General features: G+C 43.1%; 1 protein-coding gene across 1 annotated transcript in view; it reads right to left on the bottom strand.

Moving 5' to 3' along the window:
* Positions 1 to 14222, bottom strand: part of ASB4 (ankyrin repeat and SOCS box containing 4) — a 37820-nt gene extending 23598 nt beyond the window's left edge. Inside the window, exons 1-2 of the mRNA XM_080936061.1 lie at positions 13989 to 14222; positions 6306 to 6605 (exon numbers count right to left, since the gene is read on the bottom strand). Coding sequence (XP_080792187.1) covers positions 6306 to 6605; positions 13989 to 14175 — 487 coding nt within the window. The 5' untranslated portion in view covers positions 14176 to 14222. The remainder of the gene's footprint in view (positions 1 to 6305; positions 6606 to 13988) is intronic.
* Positions 14223 to 14571: the final 349 nt, after the last annotated feature.

The following is a 14571-nucleotide window of genomic DNA, read 5'->3' as shown; positions in this document are numbered from 1 at the left end:
CCTCTGGGACTAGCAACCAGTGCTCTTAAACACTGAGCCATTTCTCTAGCCATATAAATCATCTTCTTAACACTACACCTTCTAACGGCTTAACTGACTTGTTGGTAGAATCATTCAAGCAGCAGACTAACTGAAGCTCAATTATTAGTCCTAACCATTTGACGGTGGCTTTTTCTAAGGTTTCATTTTTTATGTAGATAAACATAATTGTAGGAAATGGTGGCAATTTCCACCCTTTTCTCTGCTCCTCATACAATATTTATTCCTCTTTTCTATTTATATTGAAACCTCCAGGACAGAGTTGAAGTGATGTGGAGAAAGTAGTCTGAAGAGGGGGCTCTAGCATCCCACCAATGGGGGACTATCAACTGTACATGGCCCTGCTGAAGGCTGTGGCTTACACAGTGTGCGGTGATCCTGCAGAAAGGATCCGGTGGGGCTTGAGAAGCTGCTGTCTGATGGAGGTGCGATAGGACTCCCCCCCCCCCAACTTATTTCAGTTCTCTCATTCTGTAAGGAGACAAGGTAAAAGAAGGCAGCATCCAGAAGACAAGGCAATTTAGAGATATTCTCTGCCATCTGATAGGGGAAGATGTCTGAGCAGGTGGTGGTCATGAAAGTCATCGCCTATGATTTATTGTTTCTGTTTCTCCCTTCTGGCTTTATTTTTAAAATAGTGACACATTGTTTCCTTTAAAAGATTATTTTAACAAATAACATCAACTTAAATTAAAAAAATGAAATTTAATTGGCCTGGGTAGGCTTGCAAGACTACAGAAGGGGCAAGCATCTTTGGAGTGGGCTGCCTGCAAATGGATGAAATGCCAGATTTGTGCTATCGCAGTGCACAGCACAAGGGGTAAAGAGATGGATGGCAGGTGGGGAGAGAGGGGGCTGTCCTGCAGGTATGTGAAGGCTTCCTTATTAAAATGAAGGCCTCCTTGGTCAGGGAGTAGGTGACTGGTGTTACTGTGACCCTCAGGAGCAAAAGGAGATCTTTTCAAAGGCAGGGTCTTCTTTTACATTGTCCCTCATGCAACATTCTGTTAGAAGCCATTTGAATTTTGATAGCTATCCTCAGGTAACAGTTTTTCCTCCTACTGTTGGGATTTGCTTCACGTGGCCCAAAGCAAGCAGTGTTCATTTTCCTCTTAGGAAAGGGGACGGATAGAAATAATGCGCAGCTTAGGAGGCAGCCAAACCTGACCTGACTCTCTTTATTCATAGGGAAATGCAGAAAGCAAAGAATGGACATTTTCGCTGAGGTAAATAAGCCCTCTCAACCAAGGAACACCATTATACTAATACCAAAGGAAACAAAGGCCAGAAGAAGGCGACATTTAAGTAGAAAGGCAAACAGAAAAATAGCAGGCACAATCCAGCGTGGGACAAAGCCAGCTCTACAACAGTGAAAAAAACAGGACAAATCCCTTAAGAGAAAATTGCATGCAATTTTTTGGACTCAATTAGCCTTTTCCACAAAGAGCACTTTCCCACAAAGAGCCCATTAAATAGCAAATGAAATTACATTGGTTTTCAGTTGCCATGGTATTGGCTCTTCCCTAATGGACTTCTCTGGTCCCGAGGTTCACGTTAGACTGGGTTGTTTTTCTTGCCTGCATGCGGTCTCCATCCCCCTGTCCAGTCAGGAAGACATGTGTGTGACTTCTTCCCCAATATGCCTACCTACAACATAATTCCAGCAAGACAGAATTCAGCCATCACCCAAATTCCCTAGTGACAGGGGTGTGAGACCAACCAGAATCTCCCCATCATTGGCTGTGACTACAACAGTTTGTACTAATTCGATGGTAGAGGGTACAGCCATGTACTCAGGGCTCCTCTGACCAAGGACTGTTTAGCAAGTACTGCACCCCCCCAACCCCCGAGGCGAGGATGCAAAGATGCCCAGAAAGGCCTGAAAATTAACCTTAGACTCTTCTGGAACCTCTAGACCAGAAGACTGGAACCTCTAGACCGGAAGACTGGAACCTCTAGACCGGAAGACTGGCCCACGAGCACATACCTGCTTTTCCTTCCTCCGACGAAATGACAGCAAAGGAAAAATAAGCTACCCAATCATTTCACTGGCAATTTTGTGTTTCTAATGATTCCTGTTTGCTGGGGTTGTTGCTCAGTCCCTTGCCCAGCACTGCATAAGCCCACACACCCGTAAGTTCAGAACTGGGATGGTAGAAGCCGCGGAAATGGAAGTTCAAGGCTTTCCTGGATTCCATAACAAGTCAGAGGATAGCCCGGCTTAAGTGAGACCCTATCTTTAAAAAAAATTAATCCTAAAACGAAGGGTCTTAACTTATAGATAGTGTGCCTTTAAAAAAATTATTTTCGAGCCAGAGAGATGGTTCAACAGGTTCATGATAAGCCCACATGATGGAAGGAGGCAACTGAGGCCTAAAATGTTGCTCTCTGAATTCCATACATTAACCATATGGCACACACACACACACACACACACACATACACACACACATACACACACTATAAACAAAGATTACAAAAACTTATTTAGATGGTGTTAGAGATTAGCTAACAGTAATGTTTGATAAATAACTTACATATTATTTTCTGATACACATATTTGTACATATATACACACACATGTAAGTGGAAATGCATGTATATATAATATGTGATGTTTGGAAGTTCAGGCATACAGTTTACAATCTGTATGACTGCCACATTATTCTGAAGACCCACAGGAAACTACCAAGCCCAGTCCTAAACTCATGCTGAGTGAGTCCAGCCTGGCATTTCTGTTGTCTCCAACTCTCTGAATAGTAGTAGGCCTTGTTTGGAGGGGATAGCTACCATTTAATTTGGGAATAAATTAATGCCCTGGATCAAATGTCTTCCTGTCCAAAATGAAACCCAGAAATGGAATTCCTGAGTTAAAGATGGCGTGAGTGAGTAGTCAAGATCCCACCCCCACCTCCCCAGCCCCCGGCCCCCCAGTGTGCATGCTTTAAGAGTGTGTGAGAGGAAGCCTTGCCGCAGCCAAGGAGCCAGCCATCTGCAGTTGAAGAGAGACAAGTTCTCCCCGCAGTGCTAGGCAGCCCATCGCCAGTAGATGGCTCCACACCCACGCTTATACGGGAAGCACTAAGTGAACTTAATGGATTATTCTTAAAAGAAAGGGGAAAAGACATAAAGGCTAGTTACAGGAGGAGTAAGGGGGAGGGGGTTAGGAGAGGAACATATGATGGTTGGCCGTCATGTTCCGTGGTATACATGTATGAAATTTGAGAGGTTTAAAAACAGGAAAGGAGTGTGTGAGAGCTGTTAGAGCACAGCGTATGTGGCCCAGGGTGCCCTTGTCATCCTACTGTTCCAGCTAACAGAACAACAGATCTGTCATTTCTTATGAAACAAAATCTAAAGTTTAAACTCTTTAAAATATGAACAAAATCTAAACTCAATCTAACATGAGGAAGGAAGTGAATATAAAATGTGAGGGTCTCCAGCTCATAGGAGGTGAGAGAGCTGGTAACATTGATTTGTTCACCCCTCTCTGTCTCTGTCTCTGTCTCTCTCTCAGTCTCTGTCTATCTCTCTCTTACCGTCTCTGTCTATATATGTGTGTGTTCTCTGCCTCCCTGACTCTTCCTTTCTGTCTCTCTATCTCTATCTGTCTCTGTCTCTTACTCTTTCTCTGTCTATATGTGTGAGTGTTCTCTGCCTCTCTGCCTCTGCCTCTCTGTCTCTCTGTCTCTGCCTCTCTGTCTCTCTCTTTCCTTCTCTCTCTCTTTCTCTCTGTGTCTCTCTGTCCCTGTCTGTCTTTCTGTGTCTCTACACATGTCTCTTTCTGTCTTTCCCACTCTCTCTCTCTCTGCCTATATCTCTCTGTCTCTGTCTCTCTTGCTCTCTCTGTCTCTCACTCTCAGTCTAACCCTCGAAGACCCCCCCCACAATCTCTTTGCCTTCTCCCCCTTCCTTCCCCTCCCCCCTCAGGGATCAGCCATGCTGATGGGCATGTCTTTTAGAACTCCGTAGTCCTTCTCCAGTTCTTGATTAAACTATTTTTGTACTCTTCCTTACTCTCACTTTTAGCCAGTGACTTTGCCGACAAATAGCTGAGGGGGGATTCCTCAGATTCGAATGGCCTCACATTATCATCACCAAATCAACTCTGGTGTTAGAAATAATCTTATTAAAAATGGAGACAGTGTCATGTCATCCACAGATTTTATGCCACCTCAACTTTGGAAACCTGGATCCTTGAAAGATTACTAAAGTAACTCTGTAGTGCCCATTGTCTGCCATTTCCCCTTGGCCTCCCTGCAGTCACCTTTAGCCCTGCAGCCTCCCCCACCATCACAATCAGGCCATTCTTGCACCGGGCAAACATCTTTCAACAGTTCTTAGCACATTCACTTCAAAAGGTCCATTTACACCCTCCCAGTCTAATCTGGCTTCCACACTATGCCATCAAACCGGTTTTTGTTTTGTTGTTTTGTTTCGTTGGTATTAACTTTTCATCGGATTTAAGGAGTATCTCATTTAATCTTGATAGCTTTCCCTGTAACAGACTAGTCCCTGCTTCTTAAACACACCTCTTTCTTAATCCCGAGTTACCAGAAGCAGGCTCAGGACCCCAGCCTCTCCATCAGTGCATCCCGTTCTCCGTACACTTTAGTCACCTAAAATCATTTATCATGTCTTTGTGGAGATTCATTGTGTGTGTGTGTGTGTGTGTGTGTGTGTGTGTGTGTGTGTGTGTGTATGTGTGTGTGTGTGTGTGTGTGTGTATGTGTGTGTGTTATTACTTCTTTTGTTTTTCAGATAATTTCTCATTGATTGTATAGCCTGAACTGGTCTGAAAACTGTCATCCTCCTGTCTCAGTCTCCCAAGTGCTACTTTCTCATGGGGGGTGGGGAGAGAGAGAGAGAGAGAGAGAGAGAGAGAGAGAGAGAGAGAGAACATCATTACATACAAACTACAGATCATGTGAAGGCAAACTACTCACGCATCCTGCATCCAGAACAACCAAGCATCCAGCAGCTCATTCATGAGAAAGGGGCAAAAAACATAACAAAAAACATAAACAGATCTTCCTCGGCTGTCAAATATTACCTGATGACATGCACAGCATCCAGAAGGGACACTCCCCTGGCACCACCGTGATACACTGCTACACACTTATGAGAGAGCTAACTTTTTTTTTTTTTTTTTTTTTTTTTTTGCCCTTAAAGTAAAATAACCTTTACTTGAAAATAAAGTAAAATATTTTAACATGATCAATTTTGGCAAGAATAGCAAACAGCGGGTGTTTTCACACATGGCTGGAGGAACTTAAAAGGTGGTTACAGGCCCTTTGGGAAGTAGGGTGTCTGTCCGTCTCATCTGCTCGCCGCTAGACATTTATTAGCAGGAAATAAAACTGTGTCCAGCCACAGGAATTGACACGCAAGTACTAACCGTCACGGTGCTCCAAAGTCGGCAAGCTCTTGACTGAGACCCGTGTAAATTGCACAGCACAGCGATGTGGAATATTATTTGGCAACTAAAACAACTAATTGACCCGGAAAAAGCTATAACATTTCGTAATAGTTCACTCTTAACAGAGATGATATCTTCTCCTTGGTAACACGTCTCCACTTTTATAATTAAGATTTATTTTGTTACTGTTTTGTTAATATGAAATATATACACATACATGTATTCATATATACATATATATATATATATATGTTACATCTATAAATACATTTAAGTTGAGTGTGGGAGCTGGCTTCTCTTTGTTACTACATTACCTGATGCATAATGAGAGTTAAATCAACACATTAAGTAACTAAAATTTAATACATTTTTATACTTAAGTATTGAGATTTCAATTAAGATAGTCACTGAGTGGGCTGGAGAGATGGCTCAGGGGTTATGAGCACTGACTGCTCTTCCAGAGGGCCTGAGTTCAAATCCCAGCAACCACATGGTGGCTCACAGCCATCTGTAATGGGATCTGATGCCCTCTTCTGGTGTGTCTGAAGACAGCTACAATGTACTTATATATAATAAATTAATAAAGCTTTTAAAAAAAAGATAGTCACTGAATGACCTCAGTGGGAAACACACACAACATATAACCATACCTCCCTCCCCCCCCCAAAAAAAGAAATACTTGTGTATAAGCTGATTTTCATTGTGAATCAGGTTAAAGGTGCTGGAATGCCTATCACGTCGCTTGGGGCAAGGCAGGATGACAAAGTCCCCAAATCATGTGTGCATGAACAGACACAACAAGCCACGTATGTATGAAAGCCAACATTAGCCACCCAGCAAGCCTTACCTCTGGACACCAACTGCTTGGCACAGAGGATGGAGTCCGGAGTGGTACAGAAGTGTAGAGCAGTATGCCCGCTCAGGGAGTAACAGTTGAGCTTTGCCCCACGGTCACAGAGAATCTTCACGCATTCCAGGTTGGCTATTTCACAAGCCACGTGCAGAGGGGTCTTCCCGTTGGGCCGGCAGTTGATGGTAGCATTGTGGTCCAGGAGAACCATCAGGCACTCCACATGACCAAGCAACACCGAGAGGTGCAGGCCTGTGGCCCAGGAGGACTTCAGCTTATAACTGGGCAGCCAATACCCTGAAGAAGAAAAGGAAGAGGGATTTACTAATTGGGCCAAGTGTTCCTTCCCGCTCTGTGAGGATTTTTGACAAGGTGTTTTACTTGGGTCACAATTACAAGATTGAATTAAAGATGGATCAGGAGTTTGTCACTGGCAGCTGATGAGTCTCCCAGACCCTTTGTCTGAGGACTGATGTAGGTCAGGCTTTTTGTATGTCTTACAGTCTCTACTGCCCCTAGATTCTTGTTCCCATACAGTTTTGCCCATTGGCTAAGCACAAATTAGTAAGGAGAAGATCTTAGATAAATCATTCTCACTGTTTCAAATGTTCTGCCTTCCTTCTTCTAATCCAGCTCTTTGAAACAGAGTCTCTCTGTATAGCCCAGACAGGCCTTGAGCTCACAGCAGTCCTACTCCATCCTCAGCTTCTCTGGTAGTGGGACAGCAGGCGTGCTCCCCTGGACCCAGAGCACCCCATCTTTCTGTACTCCACGCTCCTCAGCAAGCAATTCGCAATGACAGCTTCCCTGTCTGCACAGGATGGAGCTGGTTCTGAACCCAAAAACCAAAGCGCACTCTGCCTACTTGTGACTAATTATTATTATCTTTGCCATATGCACTCCAACAACTCTTTCTTGCTGCAACTTATTGAAAACTTGTGCCTGCAACTGCACAGGGGGAAACGTGGCCCTGGAAGAGAGAGCAGAAAGCCGATGAAGGAAACGCCGTGTTCTGATGTAAAATCCAGGAAATACAGGATGCTGGCTCTGGAGGGCAGATCATCCTGCCCAAGTCTCTGACTTTCCAGAGGACAAGGGTACCACTTTCTCAGCCTGCTAGAGCCACAGATCTCCTGCTTTAGTCCCATCTCACGGACTACTGTCATTCAGGGTTTCCATCTGTGTCTTTGTGGTGATGGGACAGGTTTAGTTCCAGGACTATGATAGAGATTACCAATAAGGGAAGATGCTCCTGGGTACACCTGTAACACGCCATGTTGCTGGAATGAAAATGGGTTTGTTGAGTGTTTCCCCTTCCTAAATCTCCAGCAGCACCAAAGGAATTTTCCTTTAACATTTATTACATGGACCAGTCAGTCATCCTTGGCTTTCAAAACTCAGTTTCATCTGTGTTTCTTGTAATCGTAGCTGGTAAGAGGGAGCCAGGCTCACAGACCACAGGATCTTGGAATGTCACCAAGGCTAAAATGGAACTCTTTCTAAAGCCCACCTCTTTTCCACAGCACCCGTGTATTTGGGAGAGAAGAGTATACCTTAGCTGCTGCCCCTAGAGGGCTGACTGCAGACTCTGAATGAGGGTCTGGATAACTCAGCCTGCAGCCAAAGAAGAAAGCTAACTGCACTGAGCAGGGAAAAGATCACTCTTCAGCCAAGAGACCATCCTAAAAATGGGGCTGGAGCCCAGGTCCTTTAGTAAATAAGGAACAAGCACGCTGAGCCTCACAGAGCACAAGATCTGAGGTCATGTGAGCTTCTGGAAGCAAGGATGCGGTATGCTAATCAATGTGTTATTGCTGATGTTAATATATCAAAAGGCCAGAATTTTCTCATGCACATGTACCTGCACACACACAAAGAGAGAGGAAGAGAGGGAGGGAGGGAGGGAGAGAGAGAGAGAGAGAGGGAGGGAGGGAGGGAGGGAGGGAGGGAGGGAGGGAGGGAGGGGGAGAGAGACAGAGAGGGAGAGAGAGGACATATAACTTACTTGCCCTTAATAATTACCTTTGGAAGGTACAGCTCTGTGCGCCCCTACACAGTCCAGCTGTCACTGTGTGCTCTGGACTGTGTGCTCAGGTTGTACAGAGAGAAGGCTGAAAAGGAAAAGGAAGCTGGAACCCTAGTGTGTGTGGGAGTTCCGGAGGTGGGGGGTGATAAGGTAGATGCCGCCTCCTTCTGGGAAAAACCACTCAAACTCCCGTGTCACACGGGTTCCAAAAATGCTTGGCTTCAGCGATGGGCTTAATAGAATAGAGGCTGAGACAGAAGCAAGGCTGCTTTCTATGCACAAACCCCATTCTAGCACCTGCTTCCCCCCAGCCCAAGCCATACACACAGAGATGTGTAGCATTCAGGGTATTCCTGGTCGGTTGCTGTTCTCCTTCACACCAGGATATATCATCTGCTCCTGCTGTTTACCTGGAGTACATCACATTGTGTCTGTATTCAGGCAAGAGCCTCCACAGGGGATACATAGTATCACGGGACACAACCATGTTCATCTAAACACTAGCAGCAGAGGTGGAACTCTAAGTTTGTGTGTTGACACTTGCATTGGCTCCATAACTCACCCATAGCATGCGTACTGAGTTATGCATAAGCATGGGTGTACACGTGTCTCTGTGATAGGCTAACTTGTGCCAAATGCAGAACAGATAAGGAAAATGTGCTAATATTTTTTTAGGCACCGTGGAGCTTTCTTTCAGCTATAAAAGGGAATAGAGTTATATTGCTTGCAGGAAATAGATGTGACTGAAAATGATCACAGTAAGCCAGCCACAGAAAGGTAATATGTTTTTCTGCCTCTTAACAACACCTAGATGCCATATAGTGTATATCCGTGTGTGTGTGTGTGTGTGTGTGTGTGTGTGTGTGCATTCCCGAGCGTGCACACACAGACTAACTGAAGTAGAAATGAACTTCTCAAGAGAACAAGAGAGAATAATGGGAAGAGAAACAAGAGACAATAGGAAGAATGAGGTGAGGACAGAGGAGGATATGTTTTAGTGTATCATATATACCTGTAAGAGAAACTTTAAAAGTAACAACAAAACCTATTTAAACTCTCAAACTCCAATCTCCCCCACATCTGTCAGAAGCTACATCTGACCTGCAGTTCACCACACACAGCTGACAGTTCCAAAGAAACTTTACAAGTTTCAGCCTAGCAAACCCTCTGCAGAGCTATGTGTACCCCTGCGTGTACACTTTCGCGTGTTTCATATAAATTCGAGACTGATGTCATAAGACTGCAAGGCTGGATAGAAAACCCCTTACTCAAGGGACCTGGTGAAGAGAGGGAGGGTTGCAGCCCATCTTTGAAAGGGGGCATTGGTTTTGCTCCATCATTTGGAAAAGATAAACATCTCTGGCTAAACTAAAGCTAAGCTCAGCTCCCCAGCAGTTATCGGGCTAATGTTATCAAAGGAAAACCAGCCCCACACCCGGAGAAACCTCTAGCCGCAGCCAAAGTTTGCACACGCTGCTCTGGCTGGATTAGCAGCCAGTCGCTGGGCCCGTGTCCCTGTGTTTACACAGCCTTGAAAGATTATAGACCCAAGCACAATTTTAGGCTACTATTTTAATAGCTAACATTCTGAGGATAATTCTCAAAAGGCTCCCTAGAGAAAGATAGGAGAGAGAACCAAGCTTGAAAAGCAAAGTTTTAAAGAGAGAAACTCTTTCAGCAACCAGAAAAGGGTAAGTCCCCACCCCATCCCCAGCCAGTAATAGAAGAAAAAGGAGAGAAAAAAAGAGAGAGAGAGAGAGAGAGAGAAGGAGGAGAAGGAGAAGAAGGAGGAGGATGTTTTGGTATCAGCTCCTCCTTATGAAGTTAGAGTATTTGCCAGAAAGTCTTCAAGTGAAATTATTCATTGCTTAATTTTATTAAAAATATGACTACTGTGCAAGGGGCCAGAAGAAGCTGTGGGCCATAAATGAAGTACTCAAGGCAGAGTACACTGATAAATAAAGGGTGTTCAGTAACCTTGGTAACTAGGGAGCTTTCTACTAGAAGTCTGATACTCTGCTTACTTCATTAGGGAGCCAAAACTCATAGATCTGTGAAAGAACCAATGTCTATAGCTGGGGAAAGCGTTAAAAACAGCCTTGAAGATGTCCACCCATGGTTATGGTACATAGGCTACAGTGGGAGTCATAATGAAGATGAAAAGAAAGCCTTGGAGGCTTCTCCTCTCTTTGACTTTACCCTAAATATTTTCTCTTTGTCTCAGAATAAACTCCGTCACAACTTCCCTTTAACCATTCAACTATTAGTTGCATCTGGGAGCTTAAAACTCAGTATTTCTGATTTCTTGTGTCCCTGTGATTTTTAAGCACTTGTCTGGGCTACCAAGATGGCTGAGTTGGGGCTTGCTACCAAGCTTGAACACCTAAGTTGTAGCCCCATGACCTATGGTAAAAGGAGAGAACTGCTCCCACAAATTGTCTTCTGAGCCAGGACATGGTGTGGCTCATTAGCTAGAAATAAAAATAAAGTAAGTGTTCAGTGGATGGTATTTCACTTATATTTCTATGTTTTTACCCCACCCCCACCCCAACCCCAGTCTCTGCTTACCATTCCCTGGGAGTTATTGAAAATACAGACCAGCATGCCTTGTTAGCTTTACAAATCGGGAAGGGTGGACTTTTAAAATTAAGAAACCTGTAGTTTTATTTTAATCTGAAGATTTCCTAATAAAGCTAAAAATAACAGAATGTGGGGAGTGAGCGCTACCCTTAAGAATTAGAGTTCAGTGCTGGGAAACCCCTGGCACACACTGGAACCTACTGTACAGTCTCCTTCAACGGTTGCCTTCGCTGGCGGAAGTTTCCAGAACAAGAAGGGGGAAGGAGGTGTCTAACCCAGTATCTCTGCTCTCTCTACTCCTTACAAAATGCTCGCTAGCTTAGTGGAGGTGGAGGGGAGGGTGTGTGTGTTTCCATTACTGGTGCGCTTGATGCAATTTTAGATTAGAGTCTGGGGATATTTATTTTCTAAGTTGATTTCTTTGCCAGCGGAATTCTGCGTTACCTTTCCAATACACACGGATATTGACCTTCCCTAGGATGGAGCGTATTTAGTAACAAATCCAACTGCTTCTTGAAATGTGAAGGATGTGAGGTGCCTTAAAGGAAACCGAGATTGTTTAAGGGTGGAGTTCGGAGGATAGATAACCAACTGTTGCATACACTCACATTATCAGTTACACAAGAAAGTTTCAAGGTGACCATTAACTGTTGCCAACATTATACTTTGTTTCATTTATCACATGCAAACTGAGCAGAAGAAAACCACACTTTGAGATTAGACAGCTACATCCCCTTTCAGAGAGTGGATGTGAATGATGAAGCATCTTCACCTCTTTTTATAAAAATCAATCAAAATGCACAGGAGTGTTTTGTGAACTTTCCCCAATCAGTTTTTAGGAGTTACAGCCTTTCCGTGCACTTAAAAAAAAAAAAAAAAAATCAAAGAGTAAAATATAGCCTTTCAACAATCCCAAAAGTCTGCCTTTACTTAATAATAATAATAATAATAATAATAATAAGTCTCAGAAACAGTAATCCTTAGAAACATGTCCTTCAAGGCCACAAAGGGGGCTACTCCCTTCCCTTAGACAAACCCCAGAAGGGGCTGACTGACTAATTAGCTACCCAGTTGTAGGGCGCTCAGTCTCACACTGTTCTGAGAATTTCTTTGTGAGGTAAGTCACTGATATCACTACTTAGATCTACTTTAGTGGACCAGAGACTAGGGTTCTATTCAGTGTCTCCGATCTTCTTAACAGTGAAAGAGCTGCTATTAAGCCTCCAGGCACCTAGGAAAAAGTTTCAAGTAACTTTTGAGAAAGTGGCATTTTTACCCCAGGCTCACAACTACATATTCATGATAAATGGGGAGAAAAGTTATTTCTATACATACTGTGTACAAGCACTGATTTTTCTGGACAGCCCTGAAGATACAAACCCATAGCCCTGTTATTTCCAGATGAACACCACCTACATATTTTGCTTTTGGAGACAGTTTAAATGCCTGCCCTTAATTGAAAGCCACATCTCATAACCTGAATAAAACAATCATTAGCATAAATAAAAAAGTTAGTTCCACATGGACCATAGGAATTAGCTCATTTTGAGAAGAATTTAAAACACAGTTTCTTCTCATTTGGGGATTATGATACCCAAGAGATAACAGAAAACAGTGACTGCTCACCAAGAGCCCACACCTCTGAGTTCCGTCTCAGAACTTCTGAGACTTTGTGCCTGTCTGTAGAGTTTACCTGCCTGGGAGATAAAAAAAAAAAAAAAGATGGTATTTGCTACTCAATATCAAATAGATTAGCTACTGGCTTGAATGTGAGTCCTGTTATGTATGGCACACATAGAAGTTTCTTTAAAATATATTTAGCATCCAGATCGAATCTAAAAATAAAGTTATAAGGTGCAAGTTAGCTAATTGTATAGCATATAATTTGGCTTTCAACAGACTCTCTTCAACTTTGTGAGAAAAAAAAGACTTCATCATTTTTCAGACAAAACAGCAATGACAACTTATCATGAAACACAAATCAAAAAGCCCAGTAACTGCCTCAACTAATCCATACTTATTTCAGAAATGACAGAGAATTAGGTAAAAATAACTCCTATTAGCTTTTGTGTCTGGAAATTGGTGACCCTAATGATTTCTTATGAACAGAAAACAGATTTATATTTTAACTTAAACAAGTTCTCCCTCCTCCCCATTCACAAGACTTTCCCACATGTTTTCTCTAGGCAGTAGGGAAGGTGAACAGAGTTTTTCTTCGCAGTGTGCTCTCCAAAGGGTTGAACTATTTAAGTTTCCCCTCTTAGCTAGTTGATTTGAGAAATCAGCATGAGTGTGTTAATCTAGTACTGATTTATTAAATAGGAGTTCTGGGGGGTGGAGGGAACTAAAGAATTTTGTTATAATTTTTGTTTTCCTATTTCTTTTCTTTCTTTCTTTTAATTTGGACAAAGCAGAGATTCCGATTTTTAACTAATTTTTTATCTGCTCTATGATTGTAGCCGAGCAGAAAAGAAAAATCAAAGTTAACTTTGTGTTATTTAGAGTTCATCTTTTGTTCCTGCACTGAAACCCATTAAACTGATGCAGAGCTTGAAAGAGCCTATGGCACATCCTTCCCCATTCATTAACTCTCTAAATGGGAACGAAGGTCCCCTTTCTCATTCACACTGACATAGAGATGATGTATCTGTTAAGTGGCTGCTCGGCAGCCTGACCCCGATAGCCACACTGTCACACGTAGACCGCAGCAGTGTTTAAGCAGAGCCGAGAGACGCCTTCTTTATTCTGTACCACCACAGTCACAAGGGAAAGTCCCACACACACCGTGCGTGACAAATACAACTAGCTGGCCACCCAAATTCCAGGCACAAGAATGGAAAAGAGCAATAAATAGAAATACACAGACCCAAAAGAAAAAAATCTGTGTGTAGCTATGAAAAACAGCCCAGATGCATTTTGATTTTAAAAGAGACAGAAGACTTTAAAAATGAGAAATAATGGCCAAACCAACACTTAAACAAGAAGAACGACTGCTTTAAAGACAAAAGCTGACCTACTGACCTAAAAATCCGTTTCATATCAATTTCACAATTACACCTCCACAATTCTTTTACCTTGTTTGTAAGATGCCAAAACCATGTTCTCATCTTCGACTTCAAACACTGTATCCACATCTATTTGCCTCTCGATTAAAATAGCCTTCAGTTTTCCAAAGTCATTTGTTTTTAAAGCCTCCAGGAAATCTTTCTTAACTAACTTGGCAGCTCCAGCTTTGCTGATAGGGGCAGTGATGCCTTCCATCCTCGGCGCCCTGTGGAAGCGAGCTGAGCAGTGATTTATCAGGAGAGCAGCACCCAGCACACAGGCAAGGCTGGAGAGTCCACACACTGCCGGCTAATTTTATCCCAAAGTTATGCTGACCCGTTCTATTTATACAGGGATCATTTCAAACTTCAAAATATCCTCCCAGGCTCTCACTGAGTTCTCAGGTCCTTTACACTGGAGATACGTAAGCAGGTCCCTTCCGCTGTGCGTAGTGTCGATAAGAAGAAAGACTCCTGTGACACATTTCCGAGCATGAAATGTCACAATTATTTCTTACAAGACCAGAGTGAAAGTGTTAAGATTTAAAAAGCTCTTAATTCTCTTTATGTTTTCTCCTCAACAAAAACATCTGGCGCCTGGCTGCAACGCCAG

This window comes from Micromys minutus (assembly GCF_963924665.1).
Source record: "Micromys minutus genome assembly, chromosome: 23".
Lineage (NCBI taxonomy): Eukaryota > Metazoa > Chordata > Mammalia > Rodentia > Muridae > Micromys > Micromys minutus.
This window is presented reverse-complemented; position numbering and strand designations above follow the sequence as displayed.